At 56.4% G+C, this 20,960-nt stretch overlaps 2 protein-coding genes and 1 long non-coding RNA gene across 5 annotated transcripts in view; 1 reads left to right on the forward strand and 2 right to left on the reverse strand.

Moving 5' to 3' along the window:
* Positions 1-1,719: 1,719 nt before the first annotated feature.
* Positions 1,720-5,822, reverse strand: LOC123276804 (uncharacterized). Its single transcript, XR_006513344.2, has 4 exons — positions 5,373-5,822; positions 5,091-5,213; positions 2,189-2,315; positions 1,720-2,013 (listed from the first exon to the last, which is right to left on the reverse strand). It is a non-coding gene; the product is annotated as an uncharacterized lncRNA (long non-coding RNA).
* Positions 5,823-5,945: 123 nt separating this feature from the next.
* BRI3 (brain protein I3) lies at positions 5,946-16,209 on the forward strand. 2 transcript variants are annotated; one of them, XM_044746896.2, is made up of 4 exons: positions 5,946-6,337; positions 6,799-6,901; positions 8,551-8,633; positions 15,782-16,209. In XM_044746896.2, the coding sequence occupies exons 1-4, from the start codon at positions 6,196-6,198 to the stop codon at positions 15,871-15,873; spliced, it is 420 nt and encodes a 139-aa protein (XP_044602831.1). In that variant the 5' UTR covers positions 5,946-6,195; the 3' UTR covers positions 15,874-16,209. The 2 variants fall into 2 exon arrangements, with proteins under 2 accessions (XP_044602831.1, XP_044602833.1); XM_044746898.2 differs by lacking the exon at positions 8,551-8,633 and having other exon boundaries at positions 5,969-6,337.
* A 176-nt stretch (positions 16,210-16,385) lies between these two features.
* The window catches only part of BAIAP2L1 (BAR/IMD domain containing adaptor protein 2 like 1), a 102,710-nt gene continuing 98,135 nt past the window's right edge, over positions 16,386-20,960 (reverse strand). For both annotated transcript variants that reach the window (XM_044746894.2, XM_044746895.2), the window contains 2 exons: positions 18,885-18,922; positions 16,386-18,337 (listed from right to left, as the gene is read on the reverse strand). In XM_044746894.2, coding sequence (XP_044602829.1) covers positions 18,262-18,337; positions 18,885-18,922 — 114 coding nt within the window. In that variant the 3' untranslated portion in view covers positions 16,386-18,261. The remainder of the gene's footprint in view (positions 18,338-18,884; positions 18,923-20,960) is intronic.

Raw genomic sequence — 20,960 nt, forward strand, 5'->3', positions numbered from 1 at the left:
AATTATGAGCCACATGATTGTGGGCATGTGACCTTGAGTCCAATTCAACAGTTACGGAGCACCCACTGTGTTCCAGGCCCTGGGGATACAGAGATAAGACCCTCTCCTGGTCCACAAGGGGTTCCGTGGCCCTGACTCAAGGGGTGACAGGGTCTTTCCTCCTCTGTAAATGGGGGTAACGGCAGGAGTACGATGGCCCTGATATGCAGGATGAATCATGACACAGTGCCCAACACACAACAGGAGCGTGACAAGTATGGGTTCCTCCCTCGCGGTCCCTTTTAGAAATGGCGATTCCGTCATCCTGGAGGATGATGAGGCAAAAACATCCCCAGAGAAGAGACATTGTTATAATGCTGAAAGGATGTCTGAAGACTCGGAGGAAGAAAGGCTGGCTCAAGAGGTGACAGGACTTGCTCAAGTCGCACAGTCAGTTTGTAGAACCGGCCAAGTGGGGATCAGGGCTTCCCACCACAGCTCACTTCCTCCACGTGCCTCCCTCAACATCCAAATCCGGCTGAAGTTTTCTTGGGTTCCCTCTGCCCCCAGTCAACAAGTCTTGGAAAAGCATCCCGTTCTGTCACTTGGAATATGGCAGAGATGAAAGGCGTTAAATTCGTTCTGCGCGTGGTTGCCACAAATGTGTTGATTTCCACGTTTTAGCGTATTATTAGTCCAGACCCATCAGTTACATCTATTAACAGGGCACTGCGTTTTAGGGGTTTTGAGTACAGCTGCTTGGAAACTTATTCAGCTAGAAACTTGCTATCCAGAATTTACTCTTTGTTCTTGTGAGAATTGCTAGAAAAATCTTGACTTAAAGAGATGCTTTCTATGTTTCACTGCACGAGTAAGGGCAGTCTACTGAGCAGAATTCTTCAGTGAGGACCACCTCTTGGAGAATGAAGGGCATACTGTGCATTCAAATATAGCAATATATATTTTATCTGTGACAAGATTTACCGTGTGACTCAACATGAAATGTGGTCTGTGTCACGTAGAAACCAATGCGCTTAATTTATAAAATATTTACAAATATGTGCCTAATAGAATTGTAAGGCTTACCATAAAACTGAAAACTCAGTGTTTATCTAAGATAAACATTTCGCAAATATTCAGCAAATATTTGGCGAGGGCTTTCTCTGAGCCAGGCACTTGTCATTGGTTACAGCCTTGGGTTTTGAAATCTTTGCTTCCTTTTTTTTTTTTTTTTTTTTTTTTCCACAATCCCAACCATGTGAGACACTAGCTTCTTGAATGTGCAAGAAGCTCATGTGATGGGTTATCAGCACTTCTCACAGCCTGCCAGAAAGGGCATGATTCCTGTTCTGGTTTCCTCTGGCTACATCCGAGGAGAGCCCTTGGTGGCTGGCAAGGTCTGGAGGACAGTGGCACCTCCCCCAGCCCCCAGGCAGGGCCCAGCACATCCACTGCCTGACCTGGTCCCCTGCTGAGTGCTCCCAGCGACAACATGTACGCATAGCAGTTAAAATCCTATTTATTGGGGCTGGCCCTGTGGCCGAGCAAAGGTTAAGTTTGTGCGCTCCGCTTCACCGGCCCAGGGTTTCGCCGGTTTGGACATGGCACCACTCATCAGGCCACACTGAGGTGGCGTCCCACATAGCACAACCAGAGGCGCTCACAACTAGAGTACACAACTATGTACTGGGGGGCTTTGGGGAGAAGAAGAAGAAAAAAAGAAGATTGGCAACAGTTGTTAGCTCAGGTGCCAATGTTTAAAAAGAAAATCATATTTACTCACTTTTAAATGGAAATGGCAATACTAAAAATTTTTTAAAATATACATGATATAAAAGTGGATTAGAAGCAGGATTTCAGCTATCTGAGAAAGACGCACAGACAAAAAGGCATGTTCCAAGTCTTCTTCAGTGAGAATGTATTTCTGGTAAATCAGCAAACGGTGGTTGGTTTTTCTTGGGCACTTGGCGTGGAGGCTGGGGGCGTGACGGTCAGGGTCATGCACTGGATCTGGGGTCTGAAGATCCACCTTTCCTGGTTGGGAGACGTGGGAAAAGTTACGGACCCTCTCTGTGCCTTGGTTTCCTCATCAAGCAACTGGGGGATGTTGGTGCCCAAGCCATGGGATGGCCCCGAGGATGAACTGCCATAGAAAGTAGGTCGTAGGTGAGATTATTCCCGGGCTCACTTCGAAGTCAGCATCACTAACCTCACGTCAGCTCTTACGCTGCCCCGCAGTCAGCTCCGGACTCTCTGGCCTGCGCAATAGCCCATTCTCCTCCGTGACTGTCACCCCTTTCTCTTGTCTCCTGGGTCTCAGCTGCTGACCCTGCTTCCTGTTCAGATGGAAAACAGAAGCAGTCAGGAGAGAGCGCCCCCTCCGTCCAGCGCCCACGTGCTCGGGCGCCCATGTGCTCTGCCTTCTCGAGTTCCTGTGGGTGACTCATCTGGGATCCTGGGGGGGCTGTCCCGCCCGGCGCTGGCCCCCATCCCCTTTCACCTCCTTCCTCTCCCCCGCCCTTTCTCCTGCATCCCCCCTCTTCCGCATCTGATTGTTCCCACCAATTTATAAACACGCCGTTACTTTCCCTCCCCTTAAAACGCAAGCTGGTCCTTCTGGCCTCCTCAAGGTGGACTGTCTCACTTCCTTCCTGACTCTGCTCGCCTTCTCGATGTGCCCACTCTGAACACCGATGTAAAATTGCACACCACTGCACCGCCTTGCCCGCCTCACTTTCTGTGCCCTTGACCTTGCTCATTCTGTCTGTAGCACTTACCCCTTTCCTACCCTGCCTCTACCCTGTTAGAGCGTGGGCTCCACAAGGCAGGATGTCGCCAGTTTCACTGCATCTGGGGCAGAATATGTGCTCCCTAAATGCTCGTCAGTGGGTGAAGGGCTGTTAGCCACTGAGATCATCAGACCTTTATCAAAAGGATAAGCCTTCCAGATACCTCCGCGCACGTGCCTGCCTTTGGTTAGCTGTCGCTTTGGATATGCACGCACCAAGCCAGCCTGTGCAAGCTCAGCATCCCCACCCTCCCTTCCAGTCGTCTTCTCCCGGTCCACATCCAGGTTCTGGCACCACTGTCGCCTGAGCCAGAAAGCTGAGGTCCTGAGTCTTCCATATCCACCCAGGTCATCAAGTCTTAATGAGCTCTTAATGTCTTTCACACCTCCACCTCCATCTCCGCAGCTGTCCCTTGCTCCTTGATCGCCCTGCATCCCTTACTTTTTATACTGCTGCCAAAGTCATTTTACTAATATGCGAATCTGATGCTCCTACCTCCATCCTTAAACTCTGTGCAGTTCTGCAGTAAGCTCTTAACTGGATGTGATCCCACCTCCAGTATCTGGGCGCTGCCTCCTGGAGACCCTCCCCCGGCTCCGGCCACACCAAGTGACTTAGAGTCTTGGCATGCACTGAGCTGCTGCACGCTCTCTGGGACCGAAGTTCATTCTGCCTGGATGGCTCGTCCCCTGGTTCCTCGGGCCAAGTCACTGTTGGCCTTCCAGGTGGGGCTTCCTCCCTGGCACTCTGGGAGCGCTCACTGGTCCCTCTAACCCTCTTACAGCACAGACGCCACCCCACTGCCATTTCGAGTTTTACTCTCTGGCTCCCTAGCAGACTGCTCCTGTCTGGTGTCCCCTGCCATCATCTTTGTCCCCCCAGGCCTTGCATGGCAGAAGATGGGATAGCAGATCACACTGGGCTTGCTGCTTGAATGAAAGGGCAGGACCGGGTTTGTGTCTGTGAGCAACACTCATCAAAGTGTTGTTGGGAAATCCCCAAGCCCCATTCTATCATTGACAAATACGGATTTCCCAGCTAGGGGCTCTGCTGGGGTGGAAATCAATTATTGGAAGAGAAGGGAGCCAGAGGCTATGGATTTTGTGGAGTTTGATTACCAAATACTTCACGTGAGGAAGGGAAAATTAACCATGAAATTGACAGGCCAGCTCCGCCAATTTACCTTTAGTCTGATGGGAGAGGACATCACCCAGTGGCTGATGCTAGCAGTTTGCAAGGCGGGGAAGGACGGCGGGCCCCATATGGGTGCCCACAGCTGCCCAGGGGTTAGGAGGCCTGACCCCAGCCCACTTCTCCTCACTGGGTGATGGGGCATGGGGTTGCACCCTAGTTTTCGATGAGCCTGATTTCAGCTGCACTCACCTTATGGTCCATCTCTCACAGCTGCCCCCAGGAGCGCAAGCCCTCTCCACCGCAGGCTAGGACCTCTGCTGGCCCTGAGGCCCTGGCCCTCCGACAGTCTCCATTCTTTTTTTTTTTTTTTTAAAGATCTTACTTTTTCCTTTTTCTCCCCAAAGCCCCCCAGTACATAGTTGTATATTCTTCGTTGTGGGTCCTTCTGGTTGTGGCATGTGGGACGCTGCCTCAGCGTGGTTTGATGAGCAGTGCCATGTCCGCGCCCAGGATTCGAACCAACGAAACACTGGGCCGCCTGCAGCGGAGCGCGTGAACTTAACCACTCGGCCACGGGGTCAGCCCCCAATTTTTTTTTTTTGAGGAAGATTAGCCCTGAGCTAACTGCTGCCAATCCCCCTCTTTTTGCTGAGGAAGACTGGCCCTGAGCTAACATCTGTGCCCATCTTCCTCTGCTTTGTATGTGGGACGCCTACCACAGCATGGCTTGCCAAGCGCTGCCAGGTTCGCACCCAGGATCCGAACCGGCGAACCCCGGGACACCAAAGCGGAACGTGCACACTCAACTGCTGCGCCACCGGGCCGGCCCCAGTCCCCATTCTTGACCTGGCTGTCTCCCTAATGCTAGCCAGGCCCTTACCTGGCCCCTCCATGCCTTCCCCCCCCGGGTGGTTGGGACCATGACCAGTACAGCAGATAAAAGGGAGATGGGAATGGGTTTTGCGGAGCTAAACTTGTGATAAAGAAATAGGATGGTCTCTTCTGAAAAGTTAAAAATAAGGTGGGTCCGAGAGGGGCTATAGTCCCCGAGCCAGATCAAACTGCAGTCACACGAAAAAGGACGAGAAACAGCAAAGGCCACAGAAGCCCCTGGAAGGGTGCAGAGGAGTGACAAATGCAAGGGGCCTTAAGCTTGCAGAACCTTCTTTTTAAAGTTTTATTACAAACCCGTTAAGCACTGGCGTGTGACAGTGAAAATGCGTCAGCCAGGGAGCCTGACAGGTCTTTGCGGTCGTTTCGGTCACGTTTCGGTCACTCCCCTCTTCTGAGCCTCAGTCCCCGGGCTGTAACCTGGGGAAAGAAAAAGCACCTCCTGGGTTGCTGCGAGGCTAAGAAACCGAAGCACAAAGGTGCAACAGTGCCTGTCACGCAGTGGGTGCTCACTACTTAGGGTGTTGTCCCCAGCGGGGGAGTTATTCGTAATCAGTGGCCACGGCCCCTATAAATTACCTAATATAATTTGTCAAGAAAACCCCCGAGGGAATGAACAGCAGCTGAGCGTGAGCGGGCACGGTTCACATGACGCTCCCTTCCTGCAGGGGTTTGCGCCTCCACTGACCCGGGCCGTCGCGCTGATGGGGATGCCGGGTCGCTCACAACGCCATCACCCACGGGCGGTGACGACCGGGGGCGGCCTGGGGATTCGCCGCTCCAGGACCCTCCTCCAGGCCGACCCTGCCCGCCCCCGTTAAGGGTGGGCTTGAGCCTCCGGATGCCCCCTGGCCAGGGTCGGAGATGGGTGGGACCGGCCCTGGCGCTGGGGTGGAGAGGGGAGTCCGCGGGCCATAAAGGTCACGACCCCAGGGCGGCGTCTCCGGGCCGTCGTGTCTGGGGGGCCCTCCTCGCGGTGGAGATACAGGGACGCAGCTGCAAGGTGAGTACCCACGCGGAGCCGCGGCCAACAACTTGGGCCGCCTCGGCCCCTTTAAGACGCCGGCGGGCCCCGCCCCGCGCCGACCACGCCCCCTCCAGGCCCCGCCCCGCGCTGTCCCCGCCCCCCCGCCGGGCGCCGCCCCACGTGACCGGTCTTGTGACTGGCGGGGGAGGCGCGGGGGGAAGCCCGCCGCCGCCGAGAGGGGCCGCCCCGCCGCCGCCGCCGCCGCCACCACCGCCTCCGAGGAGGGCCACCCCGCCGCCGCCTCCGCCTCCGCGAGGGGCCACCCCGCCGCCGCCGCCGCCGCCCGGGCGACCCCGCGAGGCCGAGCCGGAGCCGGAGCCAGAGCCGGGCGGGATCGAGCGGGCGCCGGGCCGGGCGCGGGGGGCGCCGCCCGCCATGGACCACAAGCCCCTGCTGCAGGAGCGGCCGCCCGCCTACACCCTGGAGGCCGGCCAGGGCGACTTCGCGTGCGGCCCGCACGGCTACGGCGCCATCCCCACCGCGCCCCCGCCGCCGCCCTACCCCTACCTCGTCACAGGTGGGCGGGGGGCGCGGGCGGGGGCGGGGCGCCGGGAGCGAACTTGGGGCCGAGTCCCGGGGCGACCCTTAACCCCGAAATCAAGTTTTCTCCGGTCGCGGCGGGGGCCGCGCCGAGGGGCGGGGGCGGGGCCGGGGGAAGGGGGGGGAACCCGCCGTCGGGTCCCCGAGTCCCGGCGCCGCCCCGGGGCCCTCCGCCTGCCTGGGGGTCGCGCGTCCCGGGCCCGCCGTTCCCAGGCGGCATCACAGCCCGTTTTCAAATTAACTTGGTGAATGCGGTGCCGTCTGCAGATTAGCACCTGATAAAGCCCGTAGTAGGTGCTTAGTGGAGGCAGCTGTCGTCTTGATCTTAGAAAGGACGGGGGTTTTCTGTGGGGGGAGGAAGGAGGGCAGGAGTCGTCCTCACATCCCCCCCACCCCGTTTTCCTGCCTGCCCCTTCTGATGTGCCTTCCTGCCCGCAGGGATACCCACCCACCACCCCAGGGTCTACAACATCCACAGTCGAAATGTCACCCGGTACCCTGCCAATTCCATCGTTGTCGTTGGAGGCTGCCCAGTCTGCAGGTATGTCACAGGCCTTGGGGGCTGGCCCCCCAAAAAGCCTCTAAGAGCGCTCATACCCAGAAGCTCCTAAGACAGGATGTGGGGGGAGCGGGTCGGGCTTCACATGGGCCGAGCTGCTGATGTGCGGTGTCGGGGAGAGTGGGTTCAGTCGCCCTTGGGTCTGAGCACGTTTTGTAGGGCACGCGGGGTGGGTTACCTTTCCTGGGGACTTGAGTGCTTTTCGGGCCATTGAGTCCTGAGTGTGCGGGATGCAGAAATGGTAACTGTTGGACTGACAGCCTGTAGTCCCTGGTTCTGGGATTTCCAGTTTGCTGTGTGGTTGATTCTTGAAGGTAAAAGGTTGAAGCGGCTGTTGGAGGTGCAGGGGCAGGAGAGCCCTGATCCACAGGGCCAGTGTGTTGGAGGAGCTGGGGCTCCAGGAGGCCAGGGGAGCAACCCCTGTGAGGGCTGCTTCATGCCCAGCAGGGCCGTTAGCTGGATGAGGCTGGAAGGGCCATGGTTCTCCATGTGGGGCAGGAGCGATTTTTCAAATCCTCAAACCGGGGCCTCCAGAATCTTCTGACTGTTTTTATTGGACCCGAGATGCAGTTAGCTAGACGCTTCTCTGTTTGGGTCCTGAGGATTCAAATTCGGGTTAGACTTGGTCCCTGCCCTTGCTGGATTCGAGTGCTCAGACCATTTAGAAAGTCAGCCGACTTGGCTCAGACTGAGTTTTCAGTGTCTCGGAGGGGGAAGTTGCAGTCTCCGAGCTGGAATTGAGAAACTCTAGTTTACGCTTAGGCTTCCTTTCAGAGGTGTATTGGGAAGGGCCAGGGTGGACCAAAGGGAAGTTAAGAACTTCAGAGTCACGGGGGCAAAGGTGTGGGAGACGAGGGCTTGGGAAGAGGGAGGGCATCCTGGAGATGCGGGCAGGAGGCTGGACCCCCGGAGCCAACCCCGTGCCTAGTAAAGGGGGCTGTGGGCCGGGGAGAGCCCGTGGGCTGCGCGCTGGCCAGGGGACCCCATTTGCAAAGCCCAAAACGGGTGTCTCTTCTGACACAGCTGGTGAAACGTTGGCCTTTGGAGAATGTGAAGGGGGAGGGCAGGGAGGGCACACAACGGGCCTCTCCTGAAGGCCACTTTCCATGCGGCCCCTGGGGCGGCAGGGCTGTGAGGGTTCGAAGGCAGGTGGGTGGGCTTGGAGGAGAGGGGGCATGGACTGGCAGCCTGGCCATATGCTGCTGGGTGGGGCAAGGCTCAGGGTTTGGTCCCGGTGGAGAGAGCCGCTGGGAATCCTTCTGGGAAGTTGTCCGAGGAGGTGGGTGGCGGGAAACCGGCTGTATTTTGCCTTGAGGCTGGTCCTGGGTGCTCAGAGCCCTGCTGGGTACACGGGCCTCTGTCCCCACTTAGCCCAGCCGGAGGATTTCAAGGGCATGTTCTTTGTGGGGAGGAGTCTTTGAGTGAGCCCCCCAGTTTAAGGGGGGGGTGTCAGGATGTCCCAGCCGGTGTCCTGCCTGCTGGAGAGCTGGGTTCGGATCCTGTTTCGTTGTCTGGGAAGTGGGGGCATCTGATGGGCTGGGCTGCGAGGCTCTTGGCCAGCGGAGGCCGAGGTAGCCCCGGGCTCTGGCGCTTCCGTGGGGAGCCTGTTCCTGATCTCTGTCTTTCCCTAGGGTGGGAGCTGTGTCATTTCGGAGGCCTGTGGCTTCTGCTAACCGGGGCCCCGCGGCCCCAGTCATACAGAATCTGGATCAAGGTCAGGCTGTGCTCTGCTTCTCTGGGGAGGGGCTTGGGGCTGTCTGGAGGCCGAGGGGGTCGGCACCCACATTTGGGAAGAGGCTTCTTCCCTCTTCCGTGGGGATCCCCATGCTTGCGGCCTCTGGGTGGTGGGTGGCAGGCAGTGAGGGGGGCGGCTCTGAGAACAAGTTTGGGGGACCGAGTTGGGACCAAACGTTCTGACTCCGCCTGCAGCATGCTCTCCCGTGGTCCCTCCTGTCTGTGGGTTGCGAAGGACGGGGGCCAGCGCTGAGGGCCCTCCGAGCACTTGGGTCCTTCACGCACGAGGGCCCCCGCCCCGCCCTGTGCTCGCAGCGTCTTCCACTGCTGGAGAGCAGGTGGCCCCTTGGCCCCGAGAGGCCTGTGACTGTCCTGGTGGCATGTGGGGCACGGCGCCCAGGCAGCGGGCTGGGGGCGGCAACGAGATGGGCAGCCGGAGGGAGGGTGAGGCCGGCGCTCCAGGGACGCTCTGCTGTGGTCTGGGGAGCGGTGCGTGGTCCCCGGGGTGGCTCCTCTCTGGGGAAAACGGAGAGGTTCCCCTGGGCACAGTCCAGTGTGGCCTCTGTCTGTCTGGCGTCGTAGGGTCAGGAGACAGGCCACTGCTCATGTGACCACACTTCCTCCCTTTGCATCCCTGCCAGGCTCTGTCCCCTTCCCTCCCTGGTAGCTTGGCAGGAATTTGCCAAAGTCACACGTCTGTGATTCCCTCTGAGGCCTGACCTGAGAGGCCTCTGTCACTTGTCACTTTGCCATCGTCTGAGCCTTCCCTTAAGCAGCCTGACTCCATCGTCCCTTTTTAGCTGGCTACAGGAGCCTTTCTTTCGACCCTGACAGATGAGCGAGCATGCTCCTCACTTCACCCCTGGCCTGCCTGCCGCCTCTGTGGACCAAGCACCACCTTGGCCACACGGGGCTCCCGCCAGGCCCCCCAGGCCTCTTGGACGCTGGTCTTCCCTGGGGGTGTGGGCTGTCTCTAGATGCAGGCTGGGGTGGCAGCACCTGTGGCCGGGGAGCCCGGGTGGGCGTGGCCGGGTGTGCCCTGGGCTGCAGTGGGCGGCCTGTGGACAAGGCGCCCTGGGCAGCACAGGTCCGAGGCTGGAAGGTGTGTAAAGCGGCAGGCACAGGGCCTGGCCTGGCCTGGGCTCCCCGCCAGCGCTGGCTGGGTGTCACTGGATGTTTGGTTTCGGGGCTGACCAGAGAGGCAGGAGGAAGTCCAGGAACGAGCGGGTCTTGGAAAGCAAGAGAGGGGCTCAGGGAAGAACTGTCAAGGTCAGATGCTGCCCAGACATCAGGGTAATACACTCCAGGATGTGGCGTTGGATGGTCTGTGTGGAAGCTGCTGGACCCTGGGAGAGCCCCTGGGGGTAGAGACAGGCCACAAGGGCATGACCTAGGGCATGGGGTGACAAGGTGGAGTGTGTGGAGGGGTCATGAGAGTAGGGGCCTGTGACAGAGCCTTGGGCTTCTGGACGGCGGGCCGTGGGTGGGCACGGGAGGGGCTGCTCCCTGTCAGCGGGGCACCAGCTCCTCCTGCCCTCTGTGCCCTCGAAGCTGGGGTGCCACCCTTGCCCTGGGGAGGTGGATGTGCCTGGGCTGGCTGGAAAACAGGCTGCCAGGATGGGCCCTGCCCACATTCACAGGCTTCGGGCTCCCCGGCCTGAGGGGGAGCAGCAGACAGATGAGCCAGGACTCGGGCGCTGAGCCACGCTGGGCAGGGTGTGCCACCTGTGGGGGCCCAGAGCTGGCTGTCACCCGCTGGCCTCCAGGCAGCGCTTGTGGCCTCCTCAGCCTGGCTGTCGCAGGACTGAGCCTGGGTGGTCCACAGTGTGTCTTGGGCAGGCCCTGCCGCCTTGGAGCCTCCCGGAGTCTCTGACCTTGGGCTCAGCTCTGCTGCAGGCGTGGGGTGTGACAGAAGGCCTCTAGCACCTGCCCTGGCCAGGCCTCTCGTCTTCTGCTCGGGGAGGCTTGAGGCTGCTTGGTGATCAGGCTTGTTCAGAATTGTCCCTGGAGTGGTCAGTGGTCCTGTGGGCGTCCTGAAAACTGCCCCTGATGAGGTGGCTCGCCTCACCTCCATTGGAGGCCCGTTCGAAGTGGAGACCCTGGGACAACCGGAGGCGGGGCAGATGCACTGCGTGAGGGGGTGAGGTATGACCCGGTCGCTGAAGGGGGCTGACTGGGTGCTTTGGGGCCCCCAGGAGGAAGTCCTCGGCTCCCTCTTCCTGAAGAGGCTCGTCCTTCCAGTGAGGGCTGGTCCGGGGGTTGCTCCCAGGGCTGGATCCTGCTTGAGGCCAGCCTCTGTTCAGCAGACATGAGTCATTGGGCATGAGCCAAGAGGACTGCTGGAGCATGTGGCACTTACTGGCCCTTGTGGGGAGGGGGTTGCTCAGAGGGTGGATCCTCCCTTCTGGGTGAAGTCTGGATTATTCCCCGCCACGCCACTCATTTCCTGAACAAGGCTCTCCAGTTTCCGGGAAGGGGGGCAGTGATGGTACGTGCGTGGGGGTTGCTGTGAGGAATACAGGAGGTGGCGAGGGTGAGGTTCTCACTGGTCGGGTACCCAGCCTTGGGATGCTCTCGGGGCCTGTGGGCTGCAGGGCCTTTCCCATCTTCTCATCCTGGAGCCCCACCCAAGCCGGTCCCTGGTCAGTCAGATGCCAGTGGAATCGACTGGCCGCTTTCTCCGTAAGGTTGGCATCAGGAGGTAAATAAGCATTTTCAGAATCAGTTCCCTACCTTCTCCAGCTTCCATATCCTTCGCTGACCCCCATCCCCCTACCTGTCGCTCAGGAATCGGGGAGGGCCCTTCCAGCCACAGCTGGAGCCCCTTAATAGTTTGGGTTCTGAGCCGGTTGATAAAGAGTGGAACTCATCCTGAACTGACTGGGTTCTTCCGGGGCTTTGGAGAGGGGGCGGGGGAGTGTGAGGCCTGTGGGAGGGGCCAGCAGGAGGCAGGGACCCGCACAGGGATGGGCTGCTCTGTTCCCGAGTCATGATTGGCCTAGAGACCAAGTTGAATCTCTCAATTGAGAAGATTTTGGATTTAAAAAAATTGTAAATTATGCCAATACTGCTTTTGAGGTCTGGGGCAGTAATCCTAGTCAAAACGTTAATATTTTTACAGTAAGACACAAATAAATACATTAAGTGGATAAGTTAAGACTACAAGTGGCCACACATCAGGTCATATGTGGCTACCAGGTGAGTTTGCTACAAACTTATAAAAAAGTTCTGCTTTCAGAGCCTTTTGGCATTTTGAATTGTGGGTATGAGCTGTAGGTTCTTGGGGTGGCAGGGGTGGCGCCTGAGGACTGACTGACCCCCTGCTCGGAGGCTCCCGCTGAGTGGGCAGGTGCTGTTTTCCTGTCCCTCGTCCCCGGAAGCAGTGTGCTGGGCCGGGTGGTCGCTCTCAGTGGAAGCTGGTCTGGGTCTGGATCACAGACTTGCCGGCAGGGACGAGATTTTGCGCAGCCCCCTCAGGCCCTCTCTCTCCCTGGAGACACGGTGGCCTGGTGGCCCGGCCCGGCCATCTTTTTAAGAGCCAGCTGGGGGCTCTGCTCTGCGTGGGCAGGGCTGGGGAGGGGGCGCAGGGGTCTGGCAGGTATCAGACCCGTACTCCTGACTTGGGGGGCCCAGCTGCCAACTCTGCTCTGGCTGCAGTAAGGGCCGGACCTGGGCAGCAAGCACTGCAGGTGTGGGGAGGGAGGAGGGTGCTCCTCGTGCCTGGGACGCGAGGTGGACCGGGTCAGCCCGGGCTGCCCTTTGCTCTGCCTGCCTTTTAAGTTCCCAGAGTAGCTCTGGAGGCTGAGATGCTGGGCCTCCCGGGGCTGGTCTGGCCACTGCTGGGACTCTCAGTGCTCAGGTGGGGCCAGTCTCCCGGCCTCATGGCCATGGGGGCCCGGATGAGAGAGTAACCAGCTTTCCTCCACTTGCACCAGCTTTAGTCAGTGTAGACCAGCATTGGGGTCTAGTTGGAGAATTAGGGAAGAGGCAGGTGGGGACTGCCGCCCTTTGACGTTGGACCCCAGAGGACAGCAGCAACCCACAGCCGGGACAATTCACGTGGACAGGTACACTGTGCGGCCCAGGGAAGGCCTCCGTCTCCAGGCATCTCCACTGCAGGGAGACTGCTCCGCTCCACGGCTTCTCCAGCGGGGGGGGGGGGGGGGGGGGGGGGGGGTGCTGGGTGCTCGCACACTCCCTCCAGGGCACTGAGGGCGGCAGGACAGGACCTGCCCCGGCCCCAACCTCCTCCCGGGCGTCTCTGAAGTCTTTGAGCAGACGCACTGGGTTCTAGGCTCTGTCTCCTAACAGCTTTGATCCTGAAGTGGAATAATGTGGAGTGTCCAGCCCCGGCAGGTGCTCAGCCGGGTGGTCACTGTCCGCGAGCCTCCTTGGCCCCTGCAGGGGATGTGGGCCAGGTACCCTGGTAACCCCTTTAGAGGTTGGGCTTCTCTAGAAGGTTCTCAGCTAGGGCAGGTGAGTCAGCTGTGGGGTGTGGGGTTCCCTTGTGCCCTCTGCCTTTTCCTCGGACATTCTAACCAAACATGCAAACCGATGAGGTTTTCAGGGTTTTGGCTGTAGGTAGAACAGTGCTGTAGACCCAGGAGGAAGCCGGAGTAGAGCCTGGGCGGGGCCGCGGCTCCCGGAGTGGTCCAAGGTCACCTCCAGCTGCTGCAGAAGTGGCCTGATTGGCATCAGTAGTTGTAGCTGTTGGCCATGACCATGGACGGACAAGCAGGGCTGTTTCCAGCCTGTCACGCCCACCTGTGTGTGGGGACACAGCCGGTGGCTCGGGGCCTTCCTGAAGCCCCCACCTCTTACTTTGGCAGGCTGGCCTCAGGTGCTTTTTCAGCTGGGTCTCATGCCGTGCGCCCTGACACCTGGTCTGAGGGCCCTGAAGCTGGGGCAGGTGTGACCAGCATGACCTGACAGCCTTTGTGGGACTTAGAGCGGGGCTCCTGTTACAGGACTTTTGTAGAAGTCTATACAAGAAACGGTGACGCTGCTGACAGCAGTTGAGGCCTCCCAATTAGCTCTCCCCTCCTTTGGGTGTCGCCTGTGCCCACTCCCGCTGGTCAGCGCGCATGCACAACGGGCAGTGCCAGTGAGTCTGGGAAACACTGGTGAAACAAAGTTCTGCAGGTGTCTTTACTGCAGGACTTGTCACTGCCTTTCCTACACTCATGCATTGTGACTCCAGGAGAGTGAAAGAGGCAGTTTTCCAAAATTGGCCAAAGACTCCCCCCTTTTCTTTTCTGCAGGGTTATCAGGGGGACTGGTGTTTCAGGATGAGCCCCTTGGAAACTGCTGCTAGAACGTACTGTCCTTTAGGTGTATTTAGAGTGGGAGGAGGGGGGTGGGCATTGGGTTTGACTTTTTCTGAAGGGCGTTGAGAACCAGACTTCCTCTTAGCCTGGTCTGTTTTCACCATCCCCGCGAAGCAGGAAGCAGGGAGCAGGTCCCGCTTTCATTCCTGGAGCTTGGCCTGGCGCCTGCTCTGCAGGGCTGGGGTGTGTGTGCCGGTGCCAGATCCTGCTCAGGTCAGTGCGTGGGCGCCGGCCTGGGGGTCAGGATGCCGTGAGCAGTAGTGTCCCCACACGGGCCGTGACTTCCTGAGAAGGGGCGGCAGCAGCAGCTTTGGCATCTTGAGTTGAGGACACCCTCTGTTTTGGCGCTTCGGCTCGACACTTGTTTGCTCTCTTGTTTATTAAGCTGCACCTTCCTCTCCACACAAGGTGGCAGAACGAGGAGCAGCTGCTTCCAGAACACTGTGGGCATAAAGGCTCCCTAGCAGTATTTGAAGACGATGGGGCTGAGGCGTGGACAGTGACAGTGGCTTCAGGAAGACCGAGGGAGGTGGGATGAATGGGGGCAGGTGTGGGAATGGGGTGGGGGGTGACGTGGTCCCTCCTTCAGCATTGCGAAGGCACGTTCACGGAGCGCTTCCCGTTTCCAGCAGCAGGCCAGACCCGTCCCATGCCTCCGCCAAGCCCTTCACGTGTCACCTCCTGGAGGCCCTCCCTGAACCCCTCTGCCATTTCTCCCTTCGCCGTCCTCAGCCGGGCGTGATTTGGCGCTTTTGTTCTGGCGGAGTGCCTCGCCCACCACAGGCCCTCAGCTCACAGCGTGGTGGTCGAGGGCTGGAGTGGCCCCGGGCACCCTGGCCACCTGGGAGGACCTAGTTCCCACTGGCTTTCCTGGCTCCTGGGGCTGTCTGGTGGGTGTGAAGCATTTCTCATTAGGGCTAAGCTGGCTATTGGAGTTCTCTTTAATTTCAATTCTGTGTCCAGAATTTCTAGAAGTAGCCTAAGGAGCAGTGGCAGAGCTGAGCACATGGCTCCTGCCTCCCACCTTTGGGGCCTTTTAAAAACGACCCTTGAATCTGAGTGGTGACTAGGCCATTGGCCTATGATTTGGGTGCTGGCCCCTCGATGTCTTAGGTATTATGTATTATGCACATGGAAGGTCAACTTGACTTTTTTCTGAAGAGGAAGCTTTGAGATGAAATTTCTCAAGATACACGGCCTTCCAGACATTTGTACGAACATGGCTGACTTTAGTCCTTCACTGAAATCTGTCCTGTGTCCCCCTCCCCGCAAACAATAAAAATCAAACTTCCAAACTCACTTCTTTGGAATTTCTCTCTAGGGAATGGAAAAATAAATCTAAAACTTTTCAACATTGGGGAAAAAATACTCTAAAATGATGTGGTTTCCTTGGTATTTTCAGAGATGCAAGAATTTTTACAGAAGTTAGCATTTGCTGCTTCTTCCTTTTGTAAGAGGAAACACGTGGCAGGTTATAAGGCAACTGAACGTTCTTGCCTTTATGAGTGAGTGATGGTACCTTCAGGTGACTTCATCTTCCCCTCATCACGCGTTCCATGTGGTGACTAGCAGTAGTTGCTTGCCCTCGGTAAGTGGGCACGTGCAGACAGTTCTGGTGGCTCTCAAGGCCGATGCGTTTATTGCTGGAGAGGTGAAGCCTGCCGTGGGGGGGGTCCTGTGTCATCGTCAGCTGTCGTCTGTCCTCGTGTGTGAGGGTCGGGCCTTCCCAGGTGGGGAGGGGCCTCTGGGTCAGGGCTCCGCCGAAGGCCCTAACCCCAGCGCCCCCTCTCTCTCTCCACAGAGTCGGGGTTCTGGAGGACTCCTTCACCTTCCTGGGCATCTTCCTGGCCATCGTCTTGTTCCCCTTCGGGTTCATCTGCTGTTTTGCCTTGAGGAAGCGAAGATGCCCCAACTGTGGAGCCAACTTTACTTAAAGGGAACACCACACCTGGCTTTCCTACATCCAGCTATCTTTTTCTAATGTAAATGTCGTGTACAATAGCTTTATTTGATTAAGCTTCAGGACTGTTTTGTAAAGTGAGGTGGGACAGATTTGGCATGTGCTAGCCAAGGTTTCCCGGGCACAGGGGTCATGGAGTGTGGACACGCAGCAGCACTGCTCCAAGGGTTAATGACAACTCAATAAAGCACTGCTTTTATTTTTTGCAGTCTTCAATTTGAGAAAGGTGAGAAATACTGTTTTAAATAAATGAGATTCATACCATTGTTTACCTCGTTCTGCTTATTCAGTGTCTGCACACTGCCTCTGACCATAGAAAGTTTTGTCATGAAATAGAGAGCAGAGTAACAGACGCATCGCGCAGCTTCAGCGTTACCCAGTATTCATGGCCAATCTCGACCTTCTGTTAGTCCTCGATAGGCATTTACAGCTCAAGAAAATGTGCTTGTTTTCAAGTTCTCTTTTATTATTATAATGAAACATAATACCTTGACATTTACAGAACATGCACCTCAGTGCCAAGGACCTAAGGCAAGCCCTCCCAGCCTGTGTGAGGCAGGTAAGTGACCACTGTAGTCCCTTCTGTGAAGGTGTGGACTGGGGTTGGGTGAGCCAGGTGGGCCTGCAAATTGCATCTAATAATCCCGGGACCTCTTGGGTCCCTGTAACAGCCACAAGATCCCAGAGTGGAACTCTAGAGGCCAGGGCCAGGGCGTGACACCCCACCCTCTCATTAACACACTTCCAAAACCTACCCCTCATTCCCTCCCCACTGTTGAAAATAGTGGGCTTCCGTGAACCCTGCTCTTCCTTAGATGGTGAGCGGAGCCATGGGCCACTTAACTAAATGTGACTGTTTTCTCTGCTGGCTGGAGCATCTTGAGACAGGCGGGCTGCTTGACACTGTAGTTAGCCTGATCCAACCCTGGGGGAGCCCTCCCAAGGTCCTGCATCAGCAGCCCTCGGTGGGGTTGCCTGGTTTGCTGAGCCATCAGGGAGGAGGACAGGACCAAGAACCTGAAGTGTCACACACTTAGACCGGCTTACCTGCATTTGACCTTGACCAGTTTCCAGCTTATAGAAAAATGCTGTTTATGGTGAGATCAAAGGACCTGTGACAAGCAGCAAGCCCCGCTTCCCTGCCTGCATGCAGGGCATGGCCTGGGTGTGAGTTTTAATCGATTCTCCACTCCTCCAGAGCAGAGCCTCGTCCCTGACAGCCAGTGACGAACTTGGCCACTGGCTCAGAGCTCCTCCCACAGAAGCGCAGGTTCCCAGTGCCTGCTGGCAGGTGTCAGCTGAACGCAGCCCTTCCCTCACCCAGACTCAGGCTCACAGGTCCTCCTGGCTTTGTAAGCGCTATTTGCAGGTCAGTACCTGCAAATTTCAAAAGTGGAGAAACTTGGACCCCAAGAGGTTTCGGAGTAAATGACTGATGGAGGCAGCTTTGGTCAGCTAGCTTAGGGAGAGGGCCCAGGTTTCCACACGTGTGGAGTCCTCAGATGCACTCAAATGTATTATTACCCTATGAACCAGGCCCACATGCAGTGTGGCCTGGTGTGTTTTCCTGGGTTGATCCAGTTGGTAACTCAGAACCACCAAATTCCGTAGCTCTTGGAAATTCTTCAGGTACTAAATATGGCTGTGAAAGGGATGGGCAAAATGTCTTAGCACTCTAGAGCTATTTCTAAGCTGTGGGAAAGTTGGAGATTTCTCCATCTACATTTGTATTAAGTTGATAGCTCTACATTTGATTAAACAAAAATTAAAAAATTTTAAATTAAAAAATAAAATTTTATACAATATTCTCATAATTTATATTGCTTAAAATTATGATTTGCATGCTAAGATGCAAATTTATACAGTATTTTCTAGATAAACGTAATGCTACTTAAGAGCACATGCTTTATAAAACAAAAGTGTGGTCTCATCTGCATTCAGGTACAGAAAGCCAGTCATGAAAGCACAGACCATCCCTTATTCTGGCTATTAAAAAAATAATCATGGAGTATTTAAAAAATGATACGGTAACAATTTGGAACCAAATTTACTGTGTTTTGAAAGAATAAGGAGACAGTATTTTAAGTGATTGAGTTGGTCACTAAACTATTACTCATTTATCCTCTTAAAGACAGAAATGTGTAAACCCAACTATGGTAAATTGAGAAAATGCATTGATTTGCTCAAGTAGAATACATTTAAAATCAGGCACCCTCTCGTGAAGCTTTACGACAGTTAACAGCACATCTCACACATATACACCTATCATTTGCAGTGAGAGCATAGCATTAGCGGAACCAGAGGATTCCTTGGCCATCTTTTCATCGAATGATTGGTGCTGATCGATCGTTTGTCACTGTTGGCCGGAGTTTCACAGTAGCAAAGGGGTTTTCTCCACTGCGGGGGAGAGAGAAAAATGTCTGCAGAAATGCTACAAGATGGGAATTTGGTTTTAAAGGAGCTAATAACTCTTGTTCTTGCTCTCTAAATTATATAGCTTATATAAATTCCAGACAGCATTTTCTGAATATTAAAGTTTCACTCTGTGGCAGTTCTCTCTGTGCTGCCCATTACAGAACTATCCAAACTTTCAAACATTTTTGACATAGGAGAACCCACCCCTCTGTTGTCCTCTATGGGGCGGGGGACGGGGCTTATGTGGGAGAGCCAGCTATGGCACGGTCTGGATTAATCTGCCAGATGTGGCATGTGACCAGGAGACGCGCCTTCTGGATCTAGGCAGATGCCGGGCGGGCCCTCTGGGCCCTGCTCCCTGGCAGACTGTGATGAGACCACATGGCTGCATTCTCCTCTGACCCTTTCTCAGGGTCGGGCCTCCTGGGCTGCAACCAAGGCAGGCCTTCCGGGGGACGCTGCAGACCCCTGCGCAGCAGGGAAGGCAGCTTCCAGCTCAGCAGGGCTTTAGGGAGAAAGTTGGACGTACCTGAGGAATGGAGGCTTCGCAGTCCCATTTGCAGCATTCTGTGAGGAAGAGAAAGATGAAGTTTAGGGAAGGCTCACGAAATAGGGGCATTTTTAATAGACCTGAAGGTAAAGCATAAGGGACTCTTTAAAGGTACTTGTTAAAAGAGTGCCCTGTCGTCTCATTCCCTTGAGACCATCGAGGTCTCTAAGTTCACTGGGAAGAGGGAGGGCAAGAACAGGAGACATGCTGGAAGCAGGGAGGCAGCCTCCCAGTGTAGGGCCATCTCAGACTTGGAGGGAAGACGCGGGGCCCGCTGCTCCTCACGCACGACCTTTCAGGTGCGACGTGCAGGTGGCTTTCTGGGAGCCCAGTCCTGAACAATGCCACAAAAAAAGTCAGTGAAAATAAAACCTGGCTGGGTTCTGGTGCCCACAGATGGTGCCAACTGCTAGCCCGAGATCTTGTAGGAAGTTCCCTAAAGTGAGGCAAAGAGCAGACGGAACGGTGCAAACACACTGTCCTTCAGGAGCCGCCAGAGCCCGGCAGCCTTCATGGAGCCCTGCGCCTCCACTTCCCAGGACTCGGGACTCCCAGTGTGGCCAGGGACCAGGTGCGCGTGCGCCTTCTTTCCTTCATTCCAAGAAGCCTGCGGGCTTTAAGAATCTGCTTTAGATCTGCTCTGGCTGTTCTAAGAAGTCACTGGCCTGAGCTCTGGAGCGAATTCTCAGATGCCTGCCCAGGAGAGGGCAGTGTAACGCCATCTGACCAACTGGCTGCCAGAGCGAACCTCACTGTCCTGGAGGCTCCAGGACTCCCTGTAGTCTCAGGGCGCTCAGACCTCTGGACACTGACTAGACGAGCCCCTCTCACTTGCCGCTGCCAGCCCCAGGGGTTGAAGGCCATCCCTGGAGGCGAAGGCCCAGGCCAGGGCTCCTTTGGGACAGCCTCTACTGTGTGTTGGCCGTACAGACTCAAGGCAGAAGGCAGAAGGCAGGCTGCAGGCTGGGGGCGCCGAGGCCGACTTCAGACCCGCCCCTGCGCTCTCCAGGCCTCTGAGGATGTCACACCTTGACCTTGAACTCTGGGGCCAGCAGGCCAGCAAGATGATCCTAATGGGGAGCCCCAGCACCAGGAGGCAGTCTCTAGTCAGCCCGATGCCCAAATTCAGTGTCTGCTTTTCATTACTTAAGCACAAAGGAGCTGCCCTGCTTGCTACATCCTAATAGAGCTTTAAATGGTTGCAAAATGCTTTCTTCCAATAGGGCATGCTGAGCTTCCTCAGCGGACCTCAGAGTAAGTCATTTCTGGTGTAACATTCGTCATACGTGATGATTAAGGGCTAATTTATGATTTATTTTAAACACACACCAGGATGCCTGTCATGCAATCCCACACGCACTTTGAGTGCTGGTGTTAACGTCCCACCTAGAGCAGAAGGCCCAGCGAGCACCCCGAGGGCGGAGGAGGCCTGGGAGTCCGCGTCCGGTGCTGCTTCGGCCCCAGAGATACACCCAGACCTCCTCCTCCTCCACACTCACTGGAAACCCCCTTCTTTCTGCCTTTCCTTGGGGCCAACATTCCACATCGCCCATGTGCATCCTCAAGTTTGAGGACAGCTCTCTGTGCATCCCAAACTGGAAACCAAAAACGCAACAGCAGCTGGGAGTACCCCCAACTGTCTTCAAGGCAAAAAGCCTCAGAGCTCGTTCCCAGAGGGCCTCCTGGGCCCTGACTGATCCAAATGAACTTCAGAAGGAGGTTGGCCACGTTTTAACACGCTGTGTTACCTGGGTGCTTAGCCCACAACGTTTGAGAGAAAAAAACAGTAGAAGAGATGTATCACAGTCCATCCTGGAAGTAAAGTGGCAAGAAGTAACCTGCGCTGTGAGGGAGGAGGGCAAAACTGACTCTTAAGAAGACAGCCTGAAGCCATTTAGTGGCAGGGCAAAGCCAGGTCCTGTGCGCACCTCGGCAAGCCCACGGGCCCCAAGACATCTGCAGGATGCTCAGAGCAGCCCTGTCCTAACAGCCCAAACTGCGAACACCCAAATGGACAGCGGCCTTCTGTCAGACAGCAGAGCGTCACACAGCAAC

This window comes from Equus asinus, chromosome 14 (genome assembly GCF_041296235.1).
Source record: "Equus asinus isolate D_3611 breed Donkey chromosome 14, EquAss-T2T_v2, whole genome shotgun sequence".
NCBI classification, from domain to species: domain Eukaryota; kingdom Metazoa; phylum Chordata; class Mammalia; order Perissodactyla; family Equidae; genus Equus; species Equus asinus.

Excerpts from the sequence above, each read along its gene's own strand:
- BRI3 (XM_044746896.2), top strand. The coding sequence starts at position 6,196 with ATGGACCACAAGCCCCTGCTGCAGGAGCGGCCGCCCGCCTACACCCTG. Across the intron at positions 6,902-8,550 it reads GGAGGCTGCCCAGTCTGCAG|GGTGGGAGCTGTGTCATTTC; the intron begins GTATGTCACAGG and ends GTCTTTCCCTAG. Across the intron at positions 8,634-15,781 it reads CATACAGAATCTGGATCAAG|AGTCGGGGTTCTGGAGGACT; the intron begins GTCAGGCTGTGC and ends CTCTCTCCACAG.